The 22,595-nt window shown below is 49.5% G+C and overlaps 1 protein-coding gene across 1 annotated transcript in view; it reads right to left on the bottom strand.

Annotated features, from left to right (window-relative positions):
• SCML4 (sex comb on midleg-like 4 (Drosophila)) overlaps positions 1 to 22,225 on the bottom strand; it is a 38,650-nt gene extending 16,425 nt beyond the window's left edge. The window contains exons 1-2 of the mRNA XM_010003861.1: positions 22,114 to 22,225; positions 15,191 to 15,385 (exon numbers count right to left, since the gene is read on the bottom strand). Of these exons, the coding sequence (XP_010002163.1) occupies positions 15,191 to 15,385; positions 22,114 to 22,225 (307 nt within the window). The remainder of the gene's footprint in view (positions 1 to 15,190; positions 15,386 to 22,113) is intronic.
• Positions 22,226 to 22,595: the final 370 nt, after the last annotated feature.

Below are 22,595 nucleotides of genomic sequence, written 5' to 3'. Positions count from 1 at the left end.
AGTTCCCCTCAGACCTAGGTCAAGGTCCATCTTGCTTTGCTGTCTGGTTTGAGATCTCTTTGTCGGTGTCATTGTCCTCCTCTGGCCAGTCCCAGTCTCCTCCTCAGTACCCAAGCTCCTTGCTGCTTGCCTTTTATGTCCTCACAAAACATAGTCAAAGGTCTTCTCATTCCTACTGCCATTCTCCCTGCAAAACCAACAGTCACCCAGACCCAGGACCCTCTCCTCCACCTCCACCACTGAGACACAAGCAGAGCCCCAGGAAACCTCTCTGAGATCCACACAAATCCTGGCAACCAGCTCTTCAGAGGTTCCCACTCTTCCCTGGCTGAAACAAGGTGTTAATAAACAAGGTGAGCAGGGAGCCCCTAGAATAGGAAGGTGCCTCCCATTGCTTTGTGATATTTCCTTGGGCTGTTGAAAATGCCACTTTCCTCATCATGACTTCTCTCCCTCCAGAGACACCTGAGAAGGGTGAAATCACCCCTGTGGGGTCATACATCTCCATCTCTGCCTGAGCAACACACTCCTCCTGACATATTGTGAAGCCTGTTGGAAGAAATTATGCTGGAATTTATGCTACAAGACCCAAACCCCATGGCTAAGAGATGCTGAGACTGTACATCATAGACTTTTCCTTTTAATTTACAATTTTACTCTTTTCCTTTGCAAAAAAAACCAAACAACCCCAACCAACAAAACCTTGGCAACTGTGTGCAGTAGCTGATGGTAAACAAACATGATTTAGTTTGACAACTCAAATACTCCAGAGCTGGGCCATGCCAGCATCCTGGCTCGTGTGTCAAACCCCAGCACAGGTTTTTGTTCCACGATTGCCTGACTTCGTTTTCTTGCTGCTGCATCTCAGAACTTTGTCCCATTCTGGGCCAGGGCTGGACTCACCATAAGGCAAGCATCAGATCTGAAGGGCAGCTGTAAATGTGAAATTTCCTCACTTTGGGGCACTTGCCTTTGCAATTGCAAGTAACTTTCCTTTAGCAAGGCTTTTTTACCTTAGATAAATTGAGTTCCTGCAGGATGCATTTGGGTACCCTGCTGCTTCCTGCCAGGGATTTCTGAGCTTGAATCTCACACAGACACAGATAGGGCCTAATTCACAAAATCACAAAATCATCATGGTGGAAAAGGACCTCTGAGGTCACTGAGTCCAACCATCAACCAAAAAAACCCCCCAAAACCCCATAACAAACACAACCAACCATGTACACTCCACCAGAATATACCCACAGAAAAGCAAACCAAGAAAACAAACAAAAAACGAACAAACAAAACAGAAACAAAAAATCCCCCACAACCTGGGCCACCCTGAGGTGCCACATCTACACATTTGAACACCTCCAGGGATGGTGACTCCACCACCTCCCTGGGCAGCTGTTCCAGGGCCTGACCACTCTTTCAGTATAGAAATTCTTCCTAATGTCCAGTCTAACCCTCCCCTGGTGCAGCTTCAGGCCATTTCCTCTCATCCTGTTGTTATTCACTTGGGAGCAGAGCCCAACTCCCACCTCCCTGCACCCTCCTTCCAGGAGCTGCAGAGGGCAATGAGGTCTCCCCTCAGCCTCCTCTTCTCCAGACCAAACCCCCCCAGCTCCCCCAGCCTCTCCTCACAGGACTTGCTCTCCAGCCCCTTCCCCAGCTCGGTGTCTCCTCTGGACCTGCCCCAGCCCCTCCATGTCCTTCCTGCAGGGAGGGGCCCAGAGCTGCCCCCAGTGCTGGAGCTGCAGCCCCACCAGGGCCAGGACAGGGCACCAGCACCTCCCTGCTCCTGCTGGACACACCATTCCTGAGCTAGGCCAGGGATGGGGTGGGTGTCCTTGCCCACCTGAGCACACTGATGGCTCATGCCAACCAGTTGTCAACCAGCACCCCCAGGTCCCTCTCTGCTGGGCAGCTCCAGCCACTGCTCCCCAAGCCTGTGGTGCTTCCTGGGGCTGTTGTGACTGAAATGCAGGACTTGGTCTTGTTGAATCTCACACAATTGGCCTCAGCCCATCAATTCAGCCTGTCCAGGTCCCTCTGCACAGCCTTTCTGCCCTCAGGCAGATCAGCACTCCCACCCACTTTGGTGTCATCTGCAAACCTCCTGAGGGTCTCCAGTGGAGTTCAGCTAACAGAACAGTAGCCTAAGAGAAATGGGAACCAGATACTCTGAACCTTTCTCCCCAACCTCCAACAGATGCCTAAATTGTCCAGCAATTGAGCTAAATACCTTGCTTTCCAGACTCCTCCCAAGAAACCCAAGAAAATCCAATCAAGCCTCCTCATTCAAAGGAATTTAATTACTGTGTAGAACACTTGCAATAAAAGCCTCTCATGCATAAAGAAGACAGCTCTTGCTGCAGCATCCTGCCTGCACCCCATGGAATAATTATGCCTCTTGTGAATCATTACCTCTTTATTCCAGGAAAAGAATGCTCTTCTAATATGATAACAATGTGAAGAAGATGCAGACTATCCAAACAACAAACAGCACATTCAAAGAGCCCTGCTAAGTAAACGTCACACAGCTTTTATTACTGTGGATATAAATGAGTCCAAAACATGTGAGCAGACACCAGGGATTTTTGACTGATGTCAGACACCCAGTAGTCTTGGGACACAGGACACAAGTGGGTGGAAGGACACTCATGAGTTGTGTATGAGACTAGGACAAGGAGCCAGATGCTGTCAGTTCTGTTTCTAACCCTGCTTAAGACTCTTTTCTTGATCTAGATCAATTTATTCCACATGTCTCTGCTTCAAAAATGGAAGTAATGATGCCTATTTCCAAGGACCAAGCAGGAACCTTCATTCATTACATGTTTGAAACATGTCCCAGTGGAGGGTGCTCTGGGAATTAAAAAGTCATATTCATGTCTTCATTGGAAGCAGGGATCATCTCAAGCAGCCAGGGTTTCTAAGGAAGCCTTTTCAGAGCTCCTGATCTTCACACTTTAAGGCAGGAGAGAAGAGGTGAAGGTTACTGGGGACAGTCTGTATGGGTTTCACCAAGGATCACCCACACCTGACCAACCTGATTGCCTTCTATCATAAAGCAACTGGGTTTGCAGGCAAAGGGAGGGCAGTGGATGTCATGGCCTTGACTTCAGCAAGGCTTTCAACACCATCTCCCACAATATTGCAGCCAAGTGAGAATGTTATGGTTGGGATAAGTGAGAAACTCTTTGGAGGATCAGGCTTAGTGGGTGGCAGTTAATGTGTTGTATGGGGGCCAGTAAGAAGTGGGGGACCATGGGAGTCTAACCTGGTGTCATGGTTTGGTCTCTGTGGTACCAGAGAAATGGGTGAGTTCAGCAGAGGGCCACCAAGATACCAGGGGCCTGGAGCACTTGCCCTGCCAGGAGGAGCTGGAGGAACAGGGCTTGTTCAGCCTTGGAAAGGGGCAGCTTGGGGGTGGAAACCTAGAAGCAGCCCACAGGACCCGTCAGGAGGTCACCAAGAAGATGGAGCCAGGCTACTCACAGTGGTGCAGAGAAGAATAAGAGACAATAGGCAAAAACTGAAATGAAAACTTCAGGCTGGATGTAAGGAGAAACTTTTTCCTTGTGAGGACACTGAGGCAGTGGCAGAGGTCGCCCAGACAGACTGTGCAGGCTCTGGCATGGAAGGTTTTCCAGACCCAACTGAACAAAGCCCTGAGCAACCTGGTCTGACCACAAAGCTGACCCTGCTTTGGGCCAGGCGTTCTACCAGAGACCTCCTGGGGTCTGTTCCCACCTGAATTGTCCTCTCATCCTATGGCTGACATGTCTACTGTAAGAAGCAGGCACAGGGGGTAGGGGAGGACCATGGCAATGGCTTGTGTGAGGGGTCCAGGGCCTTATAGTGGCACAGGACACAATGAGATGGACAGTTCCCACTGCCCAAAACCTTCAAAGACTATGGATGCTCTTTGTGTTCCTATTTCTGCAACTCCTCATTAGTTTGCACAACAGAGAAGCTGTGTGAGTTAGGGCTCTACCAACACTGGGTATAAAAATACCTGCATTTTGTCAGCTCCCAGAAGGCCTTGTGAAGTGTGTGGCTTTCCCAGCTACTAATCCCACTTTGGCCAATTAGGGGAAAACATGTTTTCCATGACAATAGAGGAAAACACAACTCTCTATTGAGGCTTTATATGCAACATTTTCATAAATCTGCAGCTTAGCTCTTTTGAATTCTGTCACACTTCTGTATTTTATTTTCTAGGTAGTCAGCAGAAGGGCACACACTGATGAGAAATTAGTACCCAATGTTTTAAAGCAGGATTTATGAGGAAGCTGCTCTGAGCCTCTGCTCTGAGCACAGCAGTCCCTGTTACAACTGTTCACCACCCTGAGACCCTCAAGCCATTTTGGCACAGTTTTCCTTTCCAGGCATGGTGCACAGGCACCTGGATTGAAAACCCAAGGCTGTTAGATGCATCACACCTTAAAATGCAGCAAAGGAGGTGAGAAAAAAAAAGCCAACTATTTTCCTAATTTAAAACCCACATTTCTGTAGCTGTGTTTCTTCAAAGTAGCAGCCTGGGTGGTTCCTGGCCCAGTACCTGAAGATGGGTCAGCTGAGAGTTAAACCAGCATGAGAACCTACAGCTCACTTCCCACCTCTGCTGCACACCTCTGGAATGACCTTGATCAGGTCATCTGTCATCTCTGGAGCCCAATTCTCCATTAGGATGAAGAAAAATACTTTTTTTGGGTCTCTCATCTCTGTAATATGTCAAGTCCTTTGCCTCAGTGGCAGCTAAATGCCACCACAGCATCCACAGGGATCCATGTGAATGCAGAACACATCCCATGGACCTTTGGTAGCATCTGGGAATAGAGACACTTCAGAAAGACAAAAAATTATGTCTCCCACTGTGCATTAGGTAAGCAAATGAAAATCAATTTCAAGTCAAGCAGGAAATGAAGTAGAGTATATACCCAGGAAAGATGATCCTTAGCTGACAGTTTCCTGAGCAGACCTAATCACTCACTTTTTCTTCTTTGTCTTAAAAAAAAACCCCAAACAACCATATTCTGCTAAAATTATTTCTATAGGTAAAAGCTGCACTCCAGAGACACTCTGTAATCTGCCTTCTCTCCTCCCAAGACAAACACACCTTAGGCTGTTTTCCTCAGCTGCTGCTGCTCCTACACCACTTCTTGTGTTGCATCCCTCTCTCCCTTTACCTGTCTCAGGCTCCCTTTCCTTATACCCCTCCATCTGCTCCTCCCTCTATTCTTCCCCATCATGTCTTCCTATTGCATCTTCCCTCCTATTCCCACCATCTCAACCTTGCTCTGCTGCTGCTTTCCCACACAAGCAGCATCACCCTTTTCCCATTTTGCCAGCTATTTTCCTATCTCTTTGCTATTTCCCCTCCTCCTGCACTGCTGACCTGCTGGCCATTTCTTCCCCAGGCTGTTCCCCTTCCATCCATCTCACACTGACATTCATCCAGCTTTCCCTCTCCTGATACCCCAGCCTTTCTCTGGGTTTGTCCCCAGATTGCCACTTGCACAGCAGAGCCCAAGGTCAAGGCAGTGAACTGGGACCAGGATCCTCTTTCCCAGTTAACAGGCCATGTCCTGCACAGGCCTGTGAAAGTTGCACAAGGCACCCATGGAAACCCTCATGCCCCTCTCTGAACACCCCAGACACTGTTCCCAAACCAGGGATGTCCTCTTTTGCACACCAGCAGCTTCTCGGGGCAACTGCCCTTCCTTCTAGACCAATATTTTTATGTCTTTTCATAACCTTGGACTCCACCACCTGCAATGCTCAAGCATTTGTATTTGCTCTAATTAAATTCCCCATTAACTTCTTTTCCTGAGTCAATATATATTTCTTTCTTTTTTTTTTCTTCTTCTCTCCCACTTTTCCTTTTTCATGTTGTCTCCTGTTCCTCATATCATTTAGTGATGGGCTTTGCCCTCTGACCCTTCCCTGTGCCTTTTTAAGTGCTACCATATATTTTCTATAATGGGTTGACCAGATGTGAACTCCATATTTTAAGCTGCATGATATCATATCTTCCTCAGACCTCTCCTCTCCCTCAGCCAGGGCCAGCCTTTTCTCATCTCCCAGTCATTTTGAGAGGAGCCAGCCATAGTGTCAAAATCCTGTGGAGAAACTCCTTGGACAGTTTTATCTTCACCTGTATTTTATAGTTCCTGAGCTTGGCTCCAGCTTCCCACACAAAGGTGGCACTTGCCCCATCTGGGAGGCAGGGGGTAGGAGTAGGAGGGGACAGTTCTAAGCAGTTGTGAAGGTTAGAAACCATCCAGCTCTACCTTCATGGAAGGAAAAATAAAAGTGGAGAAACACAAAAAGCAAATGCAGCAAAGCAGAAGGAAATAGTTCTGGTGAGTTTCACTATCAGTTCAACCTAGTTAAGCAGCAGAAGGAGAGACCAGAGATCTAAACAGTATTTAAGAGTGTGAAAGAGATGCCTTAGTTGTGAACTACTATCTTCTGTTTTAACATCAGCTCTTATAACAAAAAAAAACACTTTTTCTGTGTCTGCCAAACAGCCTCACACATTTCTGTCCAGTCAGAAACAGACTATGGACCTTATCTCCTTTGCAGCTGGAGCCTGCATGCATCTAGCTGAAGATAAGAGCTTCCTGTGATGGATTAAGACTTTCCAGCTCTGCCTGCTGTGATTTACTCCAGGATTACAGCACCAGCCCATTCCTTTGAGCTCCATCTCTTGTCCAGACATGCAGCACAACGAGAATATAATGTCACCCCTTAGCAGGCATTTCTACATCATGTCAACACCCCTCTCTGGTGCATCCATCTGCACCCATCGTGGCTGGGCACGGGCTGGACCTTTTCCAGGGTTTGGCTGGAGAAGGAAAACGTCACAGGGAGTGACATCTGGCTTGTGGCAGCAGAGCTGCTTTGCTGCTTGCCAAGGTGGAGTGACATGGAGCTGTGTCCCCAAGGAGCCACAGCATCCCTGAGGCTGCTGCAGCCCAGGGCACCCGCTGACAGGGGTTCAGGGCTGTCACGCCTGGTGTCTCAGGGATAACTTTGCATGGGTTATAGGAACACACAGTTGCATCCACTGGGGGAAGAGGGAAAAGGTGGTACTAGTCAGTCAGAAGAGAAAAATGTAAATATTCCTCATCCACTTGTGAATGTGGATATCATGAACATGGAAACCACGGTCACGCTCCGGAGACAAAACCGGAGGTGAATTCTCCAGGGTTTATTCTGAGGCTTTACTGCACCACGTACCACCTTGCTGGGTCCTGGCTGCTAAAACCAGTATTTTGCAGCAACTGAAATGCTGGGGGCCCCAAGGAGAAGCTGCCAGGCAGTTAACATCAAGAATCTGAATTTTTTTTAAAGAATATTCCAAAACCCAGTGTTGTCCTGATGACAAGGACTTCAGCAGAGGCAATTGTTTTTCATGATTTAAACCATTTCCCCTGCCTGTTTGCAGCCCAGACAGCAGCCACATGGTGGTTAATGCAGTAGAACCAGGGAATTAAACCAGCTGGGAACAGATCAACATGGTTTTATTGTCCAAACTGAGTAAAAAGGTAAATTCACAAGCTAGCTGCTGAAATACACCAAATTTAATAATAAAAGGTGCTTGTGTGTGTAAATAACCCATTGAGGAGTATTATTATTACTTTTTTTAAGTGCTTGGGGATGTTTGACTAGATGTCCTGTGTTGCAATGGAGAGGCTTCAGCCCCATGTCACAGTGCAAGCAAATGGTTCAGGCACTGCATCCCCCTGAGTGAAGGCAAAGGGATTTCAATGACACAAGGATCTGGCCTTAAGAAAAACAATCTTCCTTTGATCTCTTCCTCCTGATTTCAGACCCGCTCCTCCATCCTCTTCTCCCCTGCCTTTCTGTTCCACCCAAGTGTACATCAAGAAAAGGAGATTTATTGGGGTTGGAGAGTTCTGTGTCATAGCCCAGCCATAGTTCTGCACTGGCAGAGGGAGACAGAAGAGGCTGCCATCCATCTTTTCTGTCTCCAGCTTTGAGCAGAACCTGGAGGGGCTTCTCTGTCTAGGTAGTTTATAATGTCCTCTGCCTGCTTATAAATCAGCATTGATAACAGTCACAAAAAACCCATAGACAGAACAGACCAGATGAAAATGCCTGTGTTCTTTGGAATTTCCAAGGTGTTCTACTCTGGCATTCTATGCAGCTGAAGTGCTGGGAGCATTTCTGTTCTGCTACCACCACGATGCATCTCCCTGACTGGTATTGCTTAAAATATTCAACAGCCTTTTGTTGTTTGTTTGGAAAACAAGTGATTAGAGACAGAAGAAGTGAGATGTCTAGAGCAAAGTGCAGTAACTGCAAAACAAGCTGCATCTGCCCATTATTAACTCATCATCTCACCCAGAAATGCAGCAGAGCACATAAAAGCAGGAGCCTGTACGTGTGTTTTTAAGTAGATATAAGATCTTCTACAAAGCCTTGGCTTCATTTCTCCCTGCCCAGTGCTGCAGCAAAACTGGACTTTCTGGTATTTCTTCTGGGGTTTCTTCTGCCATATAATACAACACAGCTGGGCACTAAAGCCTTGCCCTTCACAAATCCTTTCTTTTCCTGACTTTTCTACTGCTGCTCCCCACCTATTTCTCGTTGCCCAACTGCTGGTCATGCAGCTCCCCACCCTGCACCCTGACCTTTCTCAGTGCTGCCACAGCCAGCACCACCCCAGCACAAACTCTGTCCTGATGAGTCCTCACCTGGAGCCCACATCCAGCTCTGGAGCCCCCAACACAAGAAAGACATGGTCCTGTGGGAGCACATCCAGAGGAGAACACAGAAATGATCAGAAGGCTGGAGCAGCTCTCTCATGAAGACAGGTTGAGGGAGTTAGGGTTGTTCAGTCTGGAGAAGAGCAGACTCTTGTGGTGGTGGGGAAACCTCCCCTGGCCCGGGGGCTTCCAAAGCTGCGCAGAGTCCACAGGCAGCAAATCCTCTGGCCACACAATCCAAGTCCACTGGCCAAGTTCACCCCTCCTGCTGCCTTCAGGGAATGTTCCACCACGTTCCTCCATGAGTGCAGGGGTACAGCTGCCATCTCACCATGGGCTGCAGAGAAACTTCTGCTTGTGCTCCCTCTTCCCCTCCTTCCTCACCAACCACCAGCACCACTCTCCTCCTCCAGCTCAGCTCTTCTCCCCCAAGTGCCTCTCTGCTCAGCTGTTCCCTTGGTTCTTTTGTATGTTAATCCCTGGGGTTTGGAGCAGGGGGAGCTTCTCAGCTTCTCACCAGAGCCCCTCCTGGGACACTTCCCCTGCTACCAAAAAACCCACTAAACCCAACCAGAACAAGGTCCCTTCCAACCCAAACCATTCTGTGATTCTATGACTCTTCTCTACAGAGGCTACGATTCCATCCATCATCCTTCATGCACGTATGCCCAGCACTTCATCCACTTTCCTCACTCATACCCTTTCATATGGAAAAAGAAATCATCCTATTTCCCTCTTTTAAACTCCATTTCATGACTTTGCTCTCTCTCCTAACCTCCATGGCTGCAGCCCAGGCAATCTCCAGCACTGCTGGTGCCTGTGCCCTGGCTCTGAGCACACACTGGGCTGAAGGACAGAAGAGCCTTTGGCCTCCTCTTCAGCCACTGCTGGGATCTCAGTGCCTATTCCCCCAGGAAGCAGCTTTACAAAAGGGATGGATTTTCTTGCCCCTTCTCAAAACCACAGAAGCAAAGCAGCCCAGCAGAAGGTGAGAAGGAGGATTTCCCTTGGGCTGACTATATCAGCACTTACCAACAAATCCCACCTGAGCTACACAAGCCATTAGCACCTGGCAGTTTGCTGTGAGCACAGGGGAATGATGCCTCGGGGGCATGTGCTGCAGGGCAAGGTTAAGAGGTGACTCTGGAGTGGTGTGAGGGGATTAATATGAGTGGACACGATGGCTGCCTCCCCCCTCACTGCTGCACGTGTAAATCAAGGGTAACTGCACTGAAGTCAATACCTGTGTGACATCCATGGGTACACAGGGGCTGGAAAGCACATGATTATTGAAGAGAGAACATCTTGCTTACAAGCTGGAGAACAGAAACAATGAAAAATGTGGCTGCTTTGCCTGGCTTCCTGCAGTGTTTTGTTATGGCCCTGCTCCTTCCACCAGAGCTCTGTCCCAACAGGCTCCCTCCCAGAACTGCTGGAGGGATGTCTGTTTCCTTGCCCTGCACTCACAAGGAGATACACTTTCAGAAATGTAAAGGAGCAGAGAGGGACTCTTTCTACATCTGGGGGTCAGCAAGCAGTAATCACACTGCTGGAAGGTCAGCAAGGTCAGTTTATCCAGTTGTGCCAATTCTATAGAGTTCAGGCAAATTATATCACAGGTGAATTCAATCTTTCCCACCCATCTCTTATTATTCCTCCTGTCAGGGTTTATCCCTTCCATTGGTTTCTTCTGATCTAGGTTTAGAGAGCTTGAATGCTAAAGCTTCTACTACCACCCTCATGAAACCTCTCCCCAGCAGCATTGCTTGTCTCCTTCCTTTCACCCTCCTGCTTTTACTTCCTACTTCTTGTGCCATCCTAAACTGTTCCTGCCCTTCCCTGGGTTTCTGAATGAAACCAGGTAGCTCCAGCTGCAGTTGCCTCTCTCTCTGCTCTGTCCCCCTGGACATCTGGTTTCAGGAAGTCACTCCTGGGGATGGTGCTCCAGCTGCAGGCAGGACCACAGTGGGGGGTTCCTTGCTGGGATGCCCTGCCCTGGGACTGGCTGGGTCCAGTCTGGAGAAGGAGGAGGCACCCAGCCTGCTGATGGATGCACAGACTTGTGCATCCAGGAAGATGGAAGGAAGAAAGGAAGGAAGAAATGCCTGCAGCCATCCCACCCTTTCTCTGCTCTCCTGCAGGCTCTGCCATCAATTCCAATGCCCCAAAGACCAGACCAACTTTTTATATCAGACTTCTCCATGGCTGGATGGCTTGTGCAGTTCCTCTGCTCCCTTTTTAGGAGTGACCTGAATATTTTATTTATTGTTTAAAGGATAATATTCATGGTAGAGGAATATATGAGGCAATAAATGGCCTTTGCAGGTAATTAAATGCTGAAGAGAGCTGCTGCTATTGATAGCCATAAAAGCCATTTATTCTGAGTGTGCTGAGCAGCCAGGAGCACTGTTCCTCATAGTGTGCAACAAGACAAGATTAAACAGGCCACAGTACTAGAAAGGGAAAAAACAACATTTTTCTTGCCCTCTCAGGGCTTGAAATTTTTAAGCTGTTTATTTGGTTCTTGGAAGAGAAAATATTGATTGTAATAATATGTGATTTTCTATCATTTTATTATTCCACCCCCCCAGCTGTTTTAGAAGGTTTTGCACATGGTGGCAAGAATTATTGTCCCCCTTGGACAGATGCTCAAATCAAGACAGTGCAGAGAAAGGTGACCTGCCCACACCACCACTGGGAAAGTCTCAGATGAAATCCAGCTGCCAGCCTCGTGGCTTGGCCCCTGCTCACATTCCTACAATGCCTTGCTCTAGCACTTCTCACACCAGCTTCTCAAGTGCATGTAGATGGGAAGAGCCCACCTTCCTATGCACAGCACAGAGGCACTGATGTAGCAAGGGAACCTCTACCCCCCAGTGCTTCTGCTCCATAGGGGGCCTTACCTCCAGCCATGGCCACGACAAGAGGTGCTGTTCTGCTGTGGGCAGCAGGAGGGGACACCATATGGCATCTACACATGCAGATTTGACCTGAAAGAGGAGCAAGGTTTGGGACCTTATTCACAGGCCTTCCTGTCTCCCTCCCTGGCAAGGACAAGGGGAGAGAGTGGCCACAAGAGTCCTCAGGTAAAGAAAGGTTTGCTGCAGCTGCTGCCTCTGTGCAGCTGTGCTCTGTGTGGGGTACAGCAATTATCTAACAGCAGAAAACCACCAAAGCCCAGGGTTCAGGACTCAAAGAGCAAGAAAATAATTAACTGAAAGGGAAAGAAGAAGGTGCTTAGCATAACTGATGATTCCCACACAGGACAGCACCCTATTTTTAAGAGAAACTCTTCTTCAGTCACTGTGCCCACAAGAAGTTCTGTAGCCAACCTGCTTTTCTCTAAAAAATAACAATCCAACATTGCACTGGTGCATCTCAACAGTATGTAGGGGATTCAAAAATGTCCCTTTTCCATGCACACACCCAAGCCTCTGTTGACTTAGCACAGGACGACCAGTGGAAGCTGAATGCAGAGGGTGGAGGTGGAGGCACTTCACAGGATCCCTGCCCCATTGGCTTCCCATCCATGTAATCCCTGGCACTCCTGACAGCATTTTCTGCAGACTTAACCCAGATCTTGCCATCATTTGACCTCAAACTGCACTGCCACTCCCACAGAAAATTTTGGGGTGCAGGTCCAGGGCTGCTTTCAACCGAGGTGCTGTAGGGACAGAGAACATCTTAGGTCTAAGTGTGATGCAAACCTGAAGCCAGGCACTTCCCTTATGTAGTCCTGGGAGTCATCCAGCAACTGCTCCCCACAGTTTGCTCTCATGAGCCAGGAAGTTGCCTCACAGTTGAGAAAGAGCCATGGGGTCTGTCCCCAGACCTGCCAAGACAAGGCAGTGAAACCACTGGCACTGGGAGAGGGCTGGAGAGGGACCTTTGCCCCAGATGTGGGGCTGTTGGGTGCTGGTGTGAGAGGCATTGTCAGGACAGGCAGAGCACAGGGGCTTGGGGCCACTGAGGGCAGTGCTCAGCCAGCAAGGCTCATTGCAGAACCTGGTGCTGGGTACAGCCCAGTGCACACTTGCTTCTTAGACACATAAAACATCCTTGTAAGTGATACATGCATGGATCAACAAATCCCACCTGAGCTACACAAGCCATTAGCACCTGGCAGTTTGCTGTGAGCACAGGGGAATGATGGCTCGGGGGCATGTGCTGCAGGGCAAGGTTAAGAGGTGACTCTGGAGTGGTGTGAGGGGATTAATATGAGTGGACACGATGCCTGCCCTCCCCCTCACTGCTGCACGTGTAAATCAAGGGTAACTGCACTGAAGTCAATACCTGTGTGACATCCATGGGTACACAGGGGCTGGAAAGCACATGATTATTGAAGAGAGAACATCTTGCTTACAAGCTGGAGAACAGAAACAATGAAAAATGTGGCTGCTTTGCCTGGCTTCCTGCAGTGCTTTGTTATGGCCCTGCTCCTTCCACCAGAGCTCTGTCCCAACAGGCTCCCTCACAGACCTGCCTGTGAGATGAGCTCCTACTGTCCTCAGTATTGCCACCACAGGGGAACCACGTTTCTGTTCCCCCCTGTGCTGACCTTGCTGCAGAGAAGGGGAGATGGAAGGTGATTTAGACAATGCAGCATTAAACACAGACTCAGTGGCTCAAGCCCCAGTGCCTAAAACTGGACTTATTCCACTGGTGCCAACAGAGTTGCTTCTGACATGATCAACAGGAATATTATGTTGGAGACATGGACAGGGGGACTGAGTGCATCCTCAGCAAGCTTGCTGATAATACCAAGCTGTGTGGAGCAGTTGACACCCTAGAGGGAAGGAAGGCCCTCCAGAGGGACCTTGACAGGCTGGACAGGTGGGTCCCTGCCAACCTCATGAAGTTCAACAAGGTCAAGTGCACCAGGGTTGGTGCAACCCCAGACACAAATTCAGGCTGGGGGGAGAATCCCTGTAGTAGGAGAGCCAGGAAAGAGAAGCCTTCCCTACATACTTGTCTCCTGCCTGTTCTGGGGCAAAAATAACATATTGTGCCTTCCTCAGAAGGCAGAGCCAGTGGGAATGGTTTGGTGAGGGTGATGCTTAGAGTGTAACTGGAAAAACTCTGGTGTTCTGGTGTTGCCTCCCATCACATCCAGCCTTGCTGTGCAAAAGTAAATGCAAATGTAAATGCAAATTAAAATGCAAATGCAAATGCCAGGCCTCCTGGGCTGCATTCACTCAGTGCTGCAGAAATCCCTTGACCTCTCAAAAATATTCAGGTTGCTGCAGATGTCCTAGTCCAAATGAATAAAATAAAAGGAATACTGCTTTCCAATCTGGGTTCCTGCTTTTCCTCTCCTACATGTAAAAGTGGCAGCTTGATTTCTTTGCCCAAAAAGGCCATTTCTGCACTGTGTGCACAGCCCACTCCCAGCTTTGGTGTGGGAAGCACACACTTAGGGTCTTCCTGGCAAACAAGTGATTGCTGGATGGTAATGGTGGACACTAAACCACCTTTCTCTCAGCTGCCAGCATGTATCTGCCATTAAACTGAATGCATGAGAGTGTGCTCCCCAAACACCCACAGTGCTGTTAATAAAAGAGAAGGAAAAATAATTTAAGTCAGGAGGAAGCCTGCAGGTGAAGTGGAGGGTCAGGGCCATAATTTTCTATCTTTCTTTTTTTTTTCTAAACTAACTTTTGCCACTCCAGGCTTCTCCCCACATGGCCAAGCACTAAAGCAGGGACCTTGCTACTTTGCAGGTGCCCACTGGCATTGTAAGCCAGCAGGAACACCCCTGCAATAGCAAAGCAAACCTCGTAGCAGTCACAGCTCTCATGTGGGTTTACACCCAGGGGTGGAGGTGACAGATGTGGATCCAGGCTGAGTGTCCTACAGCTGATACCACTACCTTGGAGGCCTCCCACCTCCTGTTGCAGCCAAGAAGCCAAGGCAGTGCATGAGGAGAGGGGTGTGGAAGTGGGGACAGGCAATACTCTGTGGCAGGTCTGCAAGTAGGGAAGGTTTGGTAGCCAGTGGGGATCCTTCAGTGCTGCATGTCGTGGTTAAGATGTATGGAGAGAGAAATTACTCCCCTTCTACCTTCCCACTTGCCTGAAATTTGAATGAATTTAATGCCTTTGAGGCTTCTACCCCAGGGTCAGGTGTGCTTGAGAGGGCAGAAAGTTATGGGAGAGAATTGACAGCAACAAAGGCAATGGGATCATATGAAGAAAAGAGATAAAAAAAACCAAATTAATAAATTAATATTCTATTAATAAATTAATAGAAATATTCTTTTTAAATCTATAAAATAATACAAAAATCTCTACCACTGCTGGGGCCCCCTCACTACAGTGGTTCTCACATGAAAATCTCCTCTATAGGCACTGAGAAAAAGACTGCAGATCAGCCTGCTGGAAGGTCCCACAGGAACCCGCAGTGCTCTAGCACAGACAGTACAGGACCCAAGAAAAAAAAAAGACAATATGAAATCTTGAGCCTACCTGCCTCCATCTTCCTGTTCCCACAGCCCTCTGGGCCCTCAGGCACGGCGCTGTGCTGGGGCAGGGGCTGGTTGCTGAAGAGGTTGTCACACAGGAGGCTGCGACAGAGCTTCTTCAGGAAGCGCAGGACGTACCCGATGCTGTTCACTGCCAGCAGGTTCAGGAGGTGCTGCTTCCCCTCAAAAGAAGCTGAAACTGGAAAGCAAGCAGGAGGAATTCAACACCTGGGGATCACTAACCCAGTGATCTTCCTCACAATGCAGAGAGGACCTGAAAGAAACTGTGCGTTTCAGCAAGATGAGGACTGCTCTCTAGAAATTCACCCAAGATTGAGCTCAAGGGGGAGAGCAGGGGAAAATATTTCACAGGAGTGTTGGTACATCTTAAAATCTTTCCCAGAGTTTCCCCACCTGAAGTGCAAAACAAGCTGGAGGAGCTCAAGGAGCTGGTGTGACCCAGATCACCTTCCTCCTGGAGTGCTGAAAGATGCTGACTGGCATGGCCAGCAGTGCAAGGATTTCTAATATAGGCATCCAACTGAAAACTGTACTGTATGATTGGAAGGAGGAAATGATGATACCCTGGTCTAAGGAAGGGGAAAGAAAGTGATCTGCCAGTGATGGGCTATTAGGCTGACTTCAGCAAACCCCAAGGTTTTAAAAGATAATGGGGAGACTAGAATTAAAGACATGGCTGTGAATGAATAAAAGGTACCAGGGTTGTTCTGAAGGGGCTCCAGGAAAGCTGGGGAGGGGCTTGGGACAAGGGCAGGGAGGGAGAGGACAAGGGGGAATGGATGAAAACTGGAGGAGGGGAGATTGAGGTGAGACATCCCATCCCTGGCAGTGTTGAAGGGCAGGTTGGATGGGGCTTGGAGAAACCTGGTCTGGTGGGAGGTGTCCCTGCCCATGCAGGGGGGTTGGAACTGAATGATCTTGAAGGTCCCTTCAAAATGAAATCCTTCTATGATTTCAAGGAGATACTGAACAAAGCATTTCCAGGAGAGACAAAGGAGTGTCAATTCTGCTATATAAAGTTCTGGTGAAACCTGAGCTGACTGATGGGCACCATTCTGGTCATCCAGGCTCAAGAAGGATGAATTCACAATTGAAGAGGTGCAAGTCAAAGCAATATTCAAGGAACAGAAGGGTTCCCTGTGGCACTGCAGCCCTCACCATCTCTGCTGTGTGGGACTGTGGGATGACACTTCTCTCACTAATCCAGTGATCTTCCTCACAATGCAGAGAGGACCTGAAAGAAACTGTGTATTTCAGCAAGATGAGGACTGCTTTCTAGAAATTGACCCAAGATTGAGCTCAAGGGTAAGAGAAGAGCAAATAAAATTCCTGGGCAAAGCTGTCAGGGAAGTGTATTTAGCCAGGAATGAAAAAGGGCATAGGGCTCAGCCATGAGAGAAGTGCGGGGGTCACAACAGACCCACCAGAATCAGTTGTAGCAGGACACATTCAGGTGCCAACATGTTTGCAGAGAAGACTACATGATGTGGCTGCCTGAACTCCACCAACTGGAAGGTTTTTTCCCAGTCCTACAGCCTCCAGCTTTTAGTAATGAGTATCAATTGCAATGTTAGGCTTATAATCTTTGGGATAGCTTCAGGGATTTCCTGCTGGCCTGAGCTGCTGTAAAGGATCATGCTCTAGCATCTGTGGGCCAGCCATGGGGAGATTGGAAAGTGCATGACAACATCTGCCTGCTCTGGTGGTGGGCTGGAAGTGAGCTGCAATCTCAGAGCCACAAGAAGGATGAATTCGCAATTGAAGAGGTGCAAGTCAAAGCAATATTCAAGGAACAGAAGGGTTCCCTGTGGCACTGCAGCCCTCACCATCTCTGCTGTGTGGGACTGTGGGATGACGCTTCTCTCACTAGTCCAGTGATCTTCCTCACAATGCAGAGAGGACCTGAAAGAAACTGTGTGTTTCAGCAAGATGAGGACTGCTTTCTAGAAATTGACCCAAGATTGAGCTCAAGGGTAAGAGAAGAGCAAATAAAATTCCTGGGCAAAGCTGTCAGGGAATGTATTTAGCCAGGAATGAAAAAGGGCATAAGGCCCAGTCATGAGAGAAGTTCAGGAGTCACAACAGACCCACCAGAATCAGTTGTAGCAGGACACATTCAGGTGCCAACATGTTTGCAGGGAGGACTACATGATGTGGCTGCCTGAACTCCATCAACTGGAAGGTTTTTTCCCAGTCCTCCAGCCTCCAGCTTTTAGTAACGAGTATAAATTGCAATGTCAGGCTTATAATCTTTGGGACAACTTCAGAGATTTCCTGCTGGCCTGAGCTGCTGTAAAGGATCATGCTCTAGCATCTGTGGGCCAGCCATGGGGAGATTGGAAAGTGCATGACAACATCTGCCTGCTCTGGTGGTGGGCTGGAAGTGAGCTGCAATCTCAGAGCCACATCATGACTAGGAGGCCATTCACCCCTCCTGGATGATTAGAAGGGGCAGAAGCTGGGAGCAATGTTGACCAGGTGCTTTTAGCTCAGGTACCTGAAGCCAAGACAGCTCAGAGGAATTGAAACCAAGGAGTTTGGCAGGCTTGGTGCACGACGTGACTCTCCTGCTTGTAATGGAAGTCACATACACAGCACAGAACCAGGCAAAAATGAAGCTTTGCACTAAATCGTGTCAGCCTTGTGTTTCTGGGAACAATTCTTAGAGTATTTCTGATGTCCCTTAGGGAGGGCACACCTGTGACTAAAGTGAACTAGAGGAGAGGGAGGAAGCAGGATTTATATGCTGCACAGCAGGTCAGAGCCTGGGCTCCCACACAAGAGGGTCCCAATGGCACAGCTGAGCTGCAGTGATCCCTGCAAAACTGCTTGGCCTTGCAGTCCTTGGCTTTGTATTCATGCCTGACTCATCTGTGGAGCTCACTGGAGAGCACTGTTCCCATGTTCCCATCTTTGTTCCATTCCCACTGCATCCCTGTGTGCTAGAAGGGTGCTGTGACACGAAACTGTGGCTGGAGGAAAAGTCCATGTTCATTCTGAGAGCCAGGCCAGGGGACTGAGCATGGGACATGGGAAATTCATTGGGATGCAGCAAGAAGTATCACTGCGGGGACATGAGGAACTGCTGAGAAGTTCCCTCTGATCTCTGATTCTCTCTGATATGTCTGTGTAGTTGTGCTGTATGAGGAATTGCTGTGGGACTCTTGCAATCCCTACAGCTGAGCTCAGATTTGGCTCACGAAGTGCAGCAGAGGCAGCTGAACCCCCCACGGGTTCTCCCTTGGAGCGGCAGGTGGCAGCGGGACAGCCAGGACAGGCAGCGCTAGGGGCTGGGTCAAGATTGAAGCACTTCACAGAGCCACAGAATCACCAAGGCTGGAAAAGACCTTCAGGATCATCCAGCCCAGCCTGTGACCAACACCCCCACATCTCCAGACCACAGCACTCAGTGCCACCTCCAGCCTTTCCTTGAGCACCTCCAGGGATGGTGCCTCCACCACTTCCCTGGGCAGCCCATCCCAAGGTCTGGTCACCCTTTCCATGAGGAAGTGCTTCCTGATATCCAACCTACACCTCCCCTGGAGCAGTTTCAGGCCAGGCCCTCTTGTCTTGTTGCTGGTTGCCTGGAAAAAGAGCCCAATCCCACCTGACTAAACCTCCCTTCAGGTGGATGAAGAGAGTGAGAAGGTCCCCCCTGAGTCTCCTCTTCTCCAGACCAAACCCCCCCAGCTCCCCCAGCCTCTCCTCACAGGACTTGCTCTCCAGCCCCTTCCCCAGCTCGGTGTCTCCTCTGGACACGCTCCAGCAGCTCCACATCCCCCATGGGAGGAGCTGGGAAGGGCCACAGGTGTGTCCCTGTTTTTGGGAACCTTACACATAAACTCCTGCTTCCCTCACCCCCCCTGGTGCTTTGCTCACCGAGCTCTGTCTTTTGACCTGTCTTAGGTGTGGTGCCCCCAACACACGAGGTCCCACGGGATGCACTGACTGGTGGGACAACTCACCCTGGATTTCAGTGCTGGAGGCCTCGGCAGCCTATAGAGTCATAGAATCGTTTAGGTTGGAAAGGACATTCAAGACCATCCAGTCCCACCCCTGCATGGGCAGGGACACCTCCCACCAGCCCAGGTTGCTCCAAGCCCCATCCAACCTGCCCTTCAACACTGCCAGGGATGGGGCAGCCACAGCTTCCCTGGGCAACCTGGGCCAGGCTCTCACCACCCTCACACTCCACAATTTCCTCCTCATGTCTCACCTCAATCTCCCCTCCTCCACTTTTCATCCATTCCCTCTTGTCCTCTCCCTCCCTGCCCTTGTCCCAAGCCCCTCCCCAGCTTTCCTGGAGCCCCTTCAGGCCCTGGAAGGTGCTCTAAGGTCTCCCTGGAGCCTTCTCTTCTCCAGGCTGAACACCCCAACTCTCCCAGCCTGTCTCCAGAGCAGAGCTGCTCCAGGCCAAGGATCATCTTTGTAGCCTCCTCTGGACTCTCTCCAACAGCTCCATGTCCTTCCTGTGCTGAGGGCACCAGAACTGCACACAGGTATCACAAAATGGCCCTGACAGCAGATGCTGGCTGCACACCTTTCTGTTCATTTCACCAGTTTATCTATTTATTTCTGTTTATTTCTTCCATTCGCTGGTGAGTTGCTGCCATTTGGGGTGTCCCAGCCAGGCTTCCCTGCACTGATTGCCCGTTGCCTACACGAAGTGAGTGGAGTTTGGGCCTTTGCTCGGTGTCAGAAGGGAGGATAAGCCACATGCTTATCTAAGAACTAACTAAAGAAGCTCCTGGGTGTGCCTGGGCTCTGCTCTTTTGCAGACTGCCTTGCCCATCACCAGAAAAAATGCCCAGGGACAGTGGCCTCACAGCCAGGGGTAACCTCCAGCCTGAGGTGTGTTTTGGGTTTGTTTTTCTCCTCTAGATGTCTTTAGACTGGGTCACAGAGAGGCCCTGAGCTGCAGGGTGTGATGGCAGAGGCTCTGGTCTTTGGGAGCTTCCTGGCCCTCCACGTCCAACCCAGCACCCTACAAACTGCAGCACCTCAAGTGAAACTACATCACATGCAGTGCTCAACCCCCATGTGGGACCACAACCTCATCACTGTGCCAAACAGGAGATGTGTGAGGGATGCCCTAGCCTCTCTGCAGCCAAGCCCTTCATGCCTCCTCTCACCTGCCATTGCTTGCAAAGGCAGGTTTTTCTAGATGCCATCAGGCCTGCCAATGATAGTCAAAAATTCAGTGTCCTCCTCTGGCTAGCATGGACTTATTTTAAGCTTGGCTGAGACTCACTGTGTCTTGGAGGAAGCAGAAACAAGGCTGTGGTAACTGGGGCCACTAAGACACAGCCTAGAGTCAGGCTAAAGTGAGACATATCGTAATAGCTGGCTGAGTGTGCTGGAGCTGTCATCTCTCAGACAATATAACACTGTCCTCTGACAGAAATCAGATATGTGACAAAAAAATACCATCGAGCAGAGTGGAGGACATGATGACAGCTGTGTGAAGTTGGAAATAATTTACAGTTTGCATCAGCCTAATGAAAATCTAGTGCGACTGTCACAGCAGCCTCTGCTACCCCATCTCTCACTGAGCAGCAGAAGGGGCTCGAGCAGCACATCCTGGGTAAAGAGGAGGAAAAATAGCAACCATACTTATCATTCCGTGGTGCTTTGCACCTTCCAGGTGCCAAACAAACCAAGGGGCAACACACAGAAAGACACAAGCAGCCCACCAGGAGTGCAGGGAGCTGCCAGGGTGCAGCTTCCCTGGTGTGCCACTGTGCCAAACCTCACTGGGGCTGCAGGATGTGGCTTCTGCTGTGACAGGCCACTGCTTCTGGGATGCCTGGGTACACTCTGCAGTGGTCTGGGTCCCTCTCGGGGGAGTGAGAGCTCCTGTTGTGCTTTCAGTGCAGATAGGGAGGTAAAAGCTGTCTTGAGCTGCCTCTGCCTCCTGCAAAGCCTGCCCTGGTGAGAGCCTACAGGCACCGTTGGGAAGGTGCTGGGGGAGAAAAGGTGGCATGGGGACAGGCAGGTGGAGCTGCAGCAGCACAGCCTGAAATGACCCATGGAGCCTCTGCAGCCACCCTGGGGACCTGCTGGGACTGGTGAGCTGTGCCTTCCTGTCCCACTTTGAAAGCAGCACCAGGCACACCTCTCAGGGCAGCACTAGGAAACACTGCTCAGCTGATGTTTGCCAAGTCTTCATGTGTGAAGGTATAAATGGGAATAAAATGTATTATTAAAGTCACTGTCGCTACGTTTAGTATCGTTCTGCTACCAGAGCAGATGGAAAACCTCTCCTCTGTGCATCCCAGCTAAGAAATAATGGGATTGATGTGTTGTGTTCAGATTCTAATGTTATCTAATCCATTTCTCTGCTGAAATCTCAGGGTAAATCAACTGTCTTGTTGATTTTCTTCTCATTTACATCAGTTTAAAAGCATTGACCTATGTTACTTCTGGTAATATAAGACATAAAAGAGTAAGGCTGTTTTTTCCCTGACTACAGTTAGAAATGACCAGTCTACTGCTGTGGTAAGGCACTGGGGTTTCTGTGCTGGTAACCCTGCCTACAGTCAGACTCTGGCTTCTCCATCCTTCTCCTCCCCATGGCTGTAACAGATGCTTCATGTTCACACCGGGGTTTAGTCTGGTCATTGCAACACATTCGATGGGGTGAGTGTGGGGCATAAAATGGCAGCATTCAGGGGATGTTGGTGTCTGCATTTCAAGAGGAATGGGTCTGACATCTCCACTGAACTCGACACACAGCAGTCAAACTGTAGCCTCATGGGACACCTCAGTTCTGTGTCACTGCTCACCCGTCTCATCTGCAAACACCCCATTCTCATGAGCTCTGCCTGCTGTGGAAAGCAGAGCAGCTGGCTACCAGCCCATGGTTCCTGCTCACCCCTTGGCCAAGGAGCACTTGAGGTTGGGTACCTGTGAGAGCCTGTGGCGTGGCCGAGTTGGGGATTGTGGCTGCATCCTGGGGGATTGAACTGATATCTGGCTCCGGGGTGCTGCGCGGCGGAGAGATCGCCAAGGGAGGCATCAGGACACGAGACTTCAGCTGCAAAATATAACCAGTTGAGTAAGGAAAGTGTACACCAGATACTCCCCATGAACTCCCACTCATTAGCAATCTGCTATTGCATCACTTTCTCCAGGCCAGGAGCATCCCCTCTGCTCCCGGGAGGAGCCTGGAGCCTGACTGATTTGCAGCAGGCAGCAGTGCCTTCAGTTCCAGGATGCAAACATTATGCCACCCACTGGGTAGTTATTTACACCTGAGCAAATTGGGTCTAACACTCCAACAAATCAGAGCAATAGCATTTTATGACCCATTTCATGTGGGTGTAAACAATTCTCTGCAATTCAGAAACACGGGGTCTTTAACTGCATCATAACTTAGGGCCAAATTC

The sequence above is a fragment of the Chaetura pelagica genome, unplaced genomic scaffold (assembly GCF_000747805.2).
Source record: "Chaetura pelagica isolate M959 unplaced genomic scaffold, ChaPel_1.0 scaffold128, whole genome shotgun sequence".
Taxonomy (NCBI): domain Eukaryota; kingdom Metazoa; phylum Chordata; class Aves; order Apodiformes; family Apodidae; genus Chaetura; species Chaetura pelagica.
The sequence above is the reverse complement of the archived record's forward strand: the minus strand, read 5'-3'. Positions and strand labels throughout refer to the sequence as shown.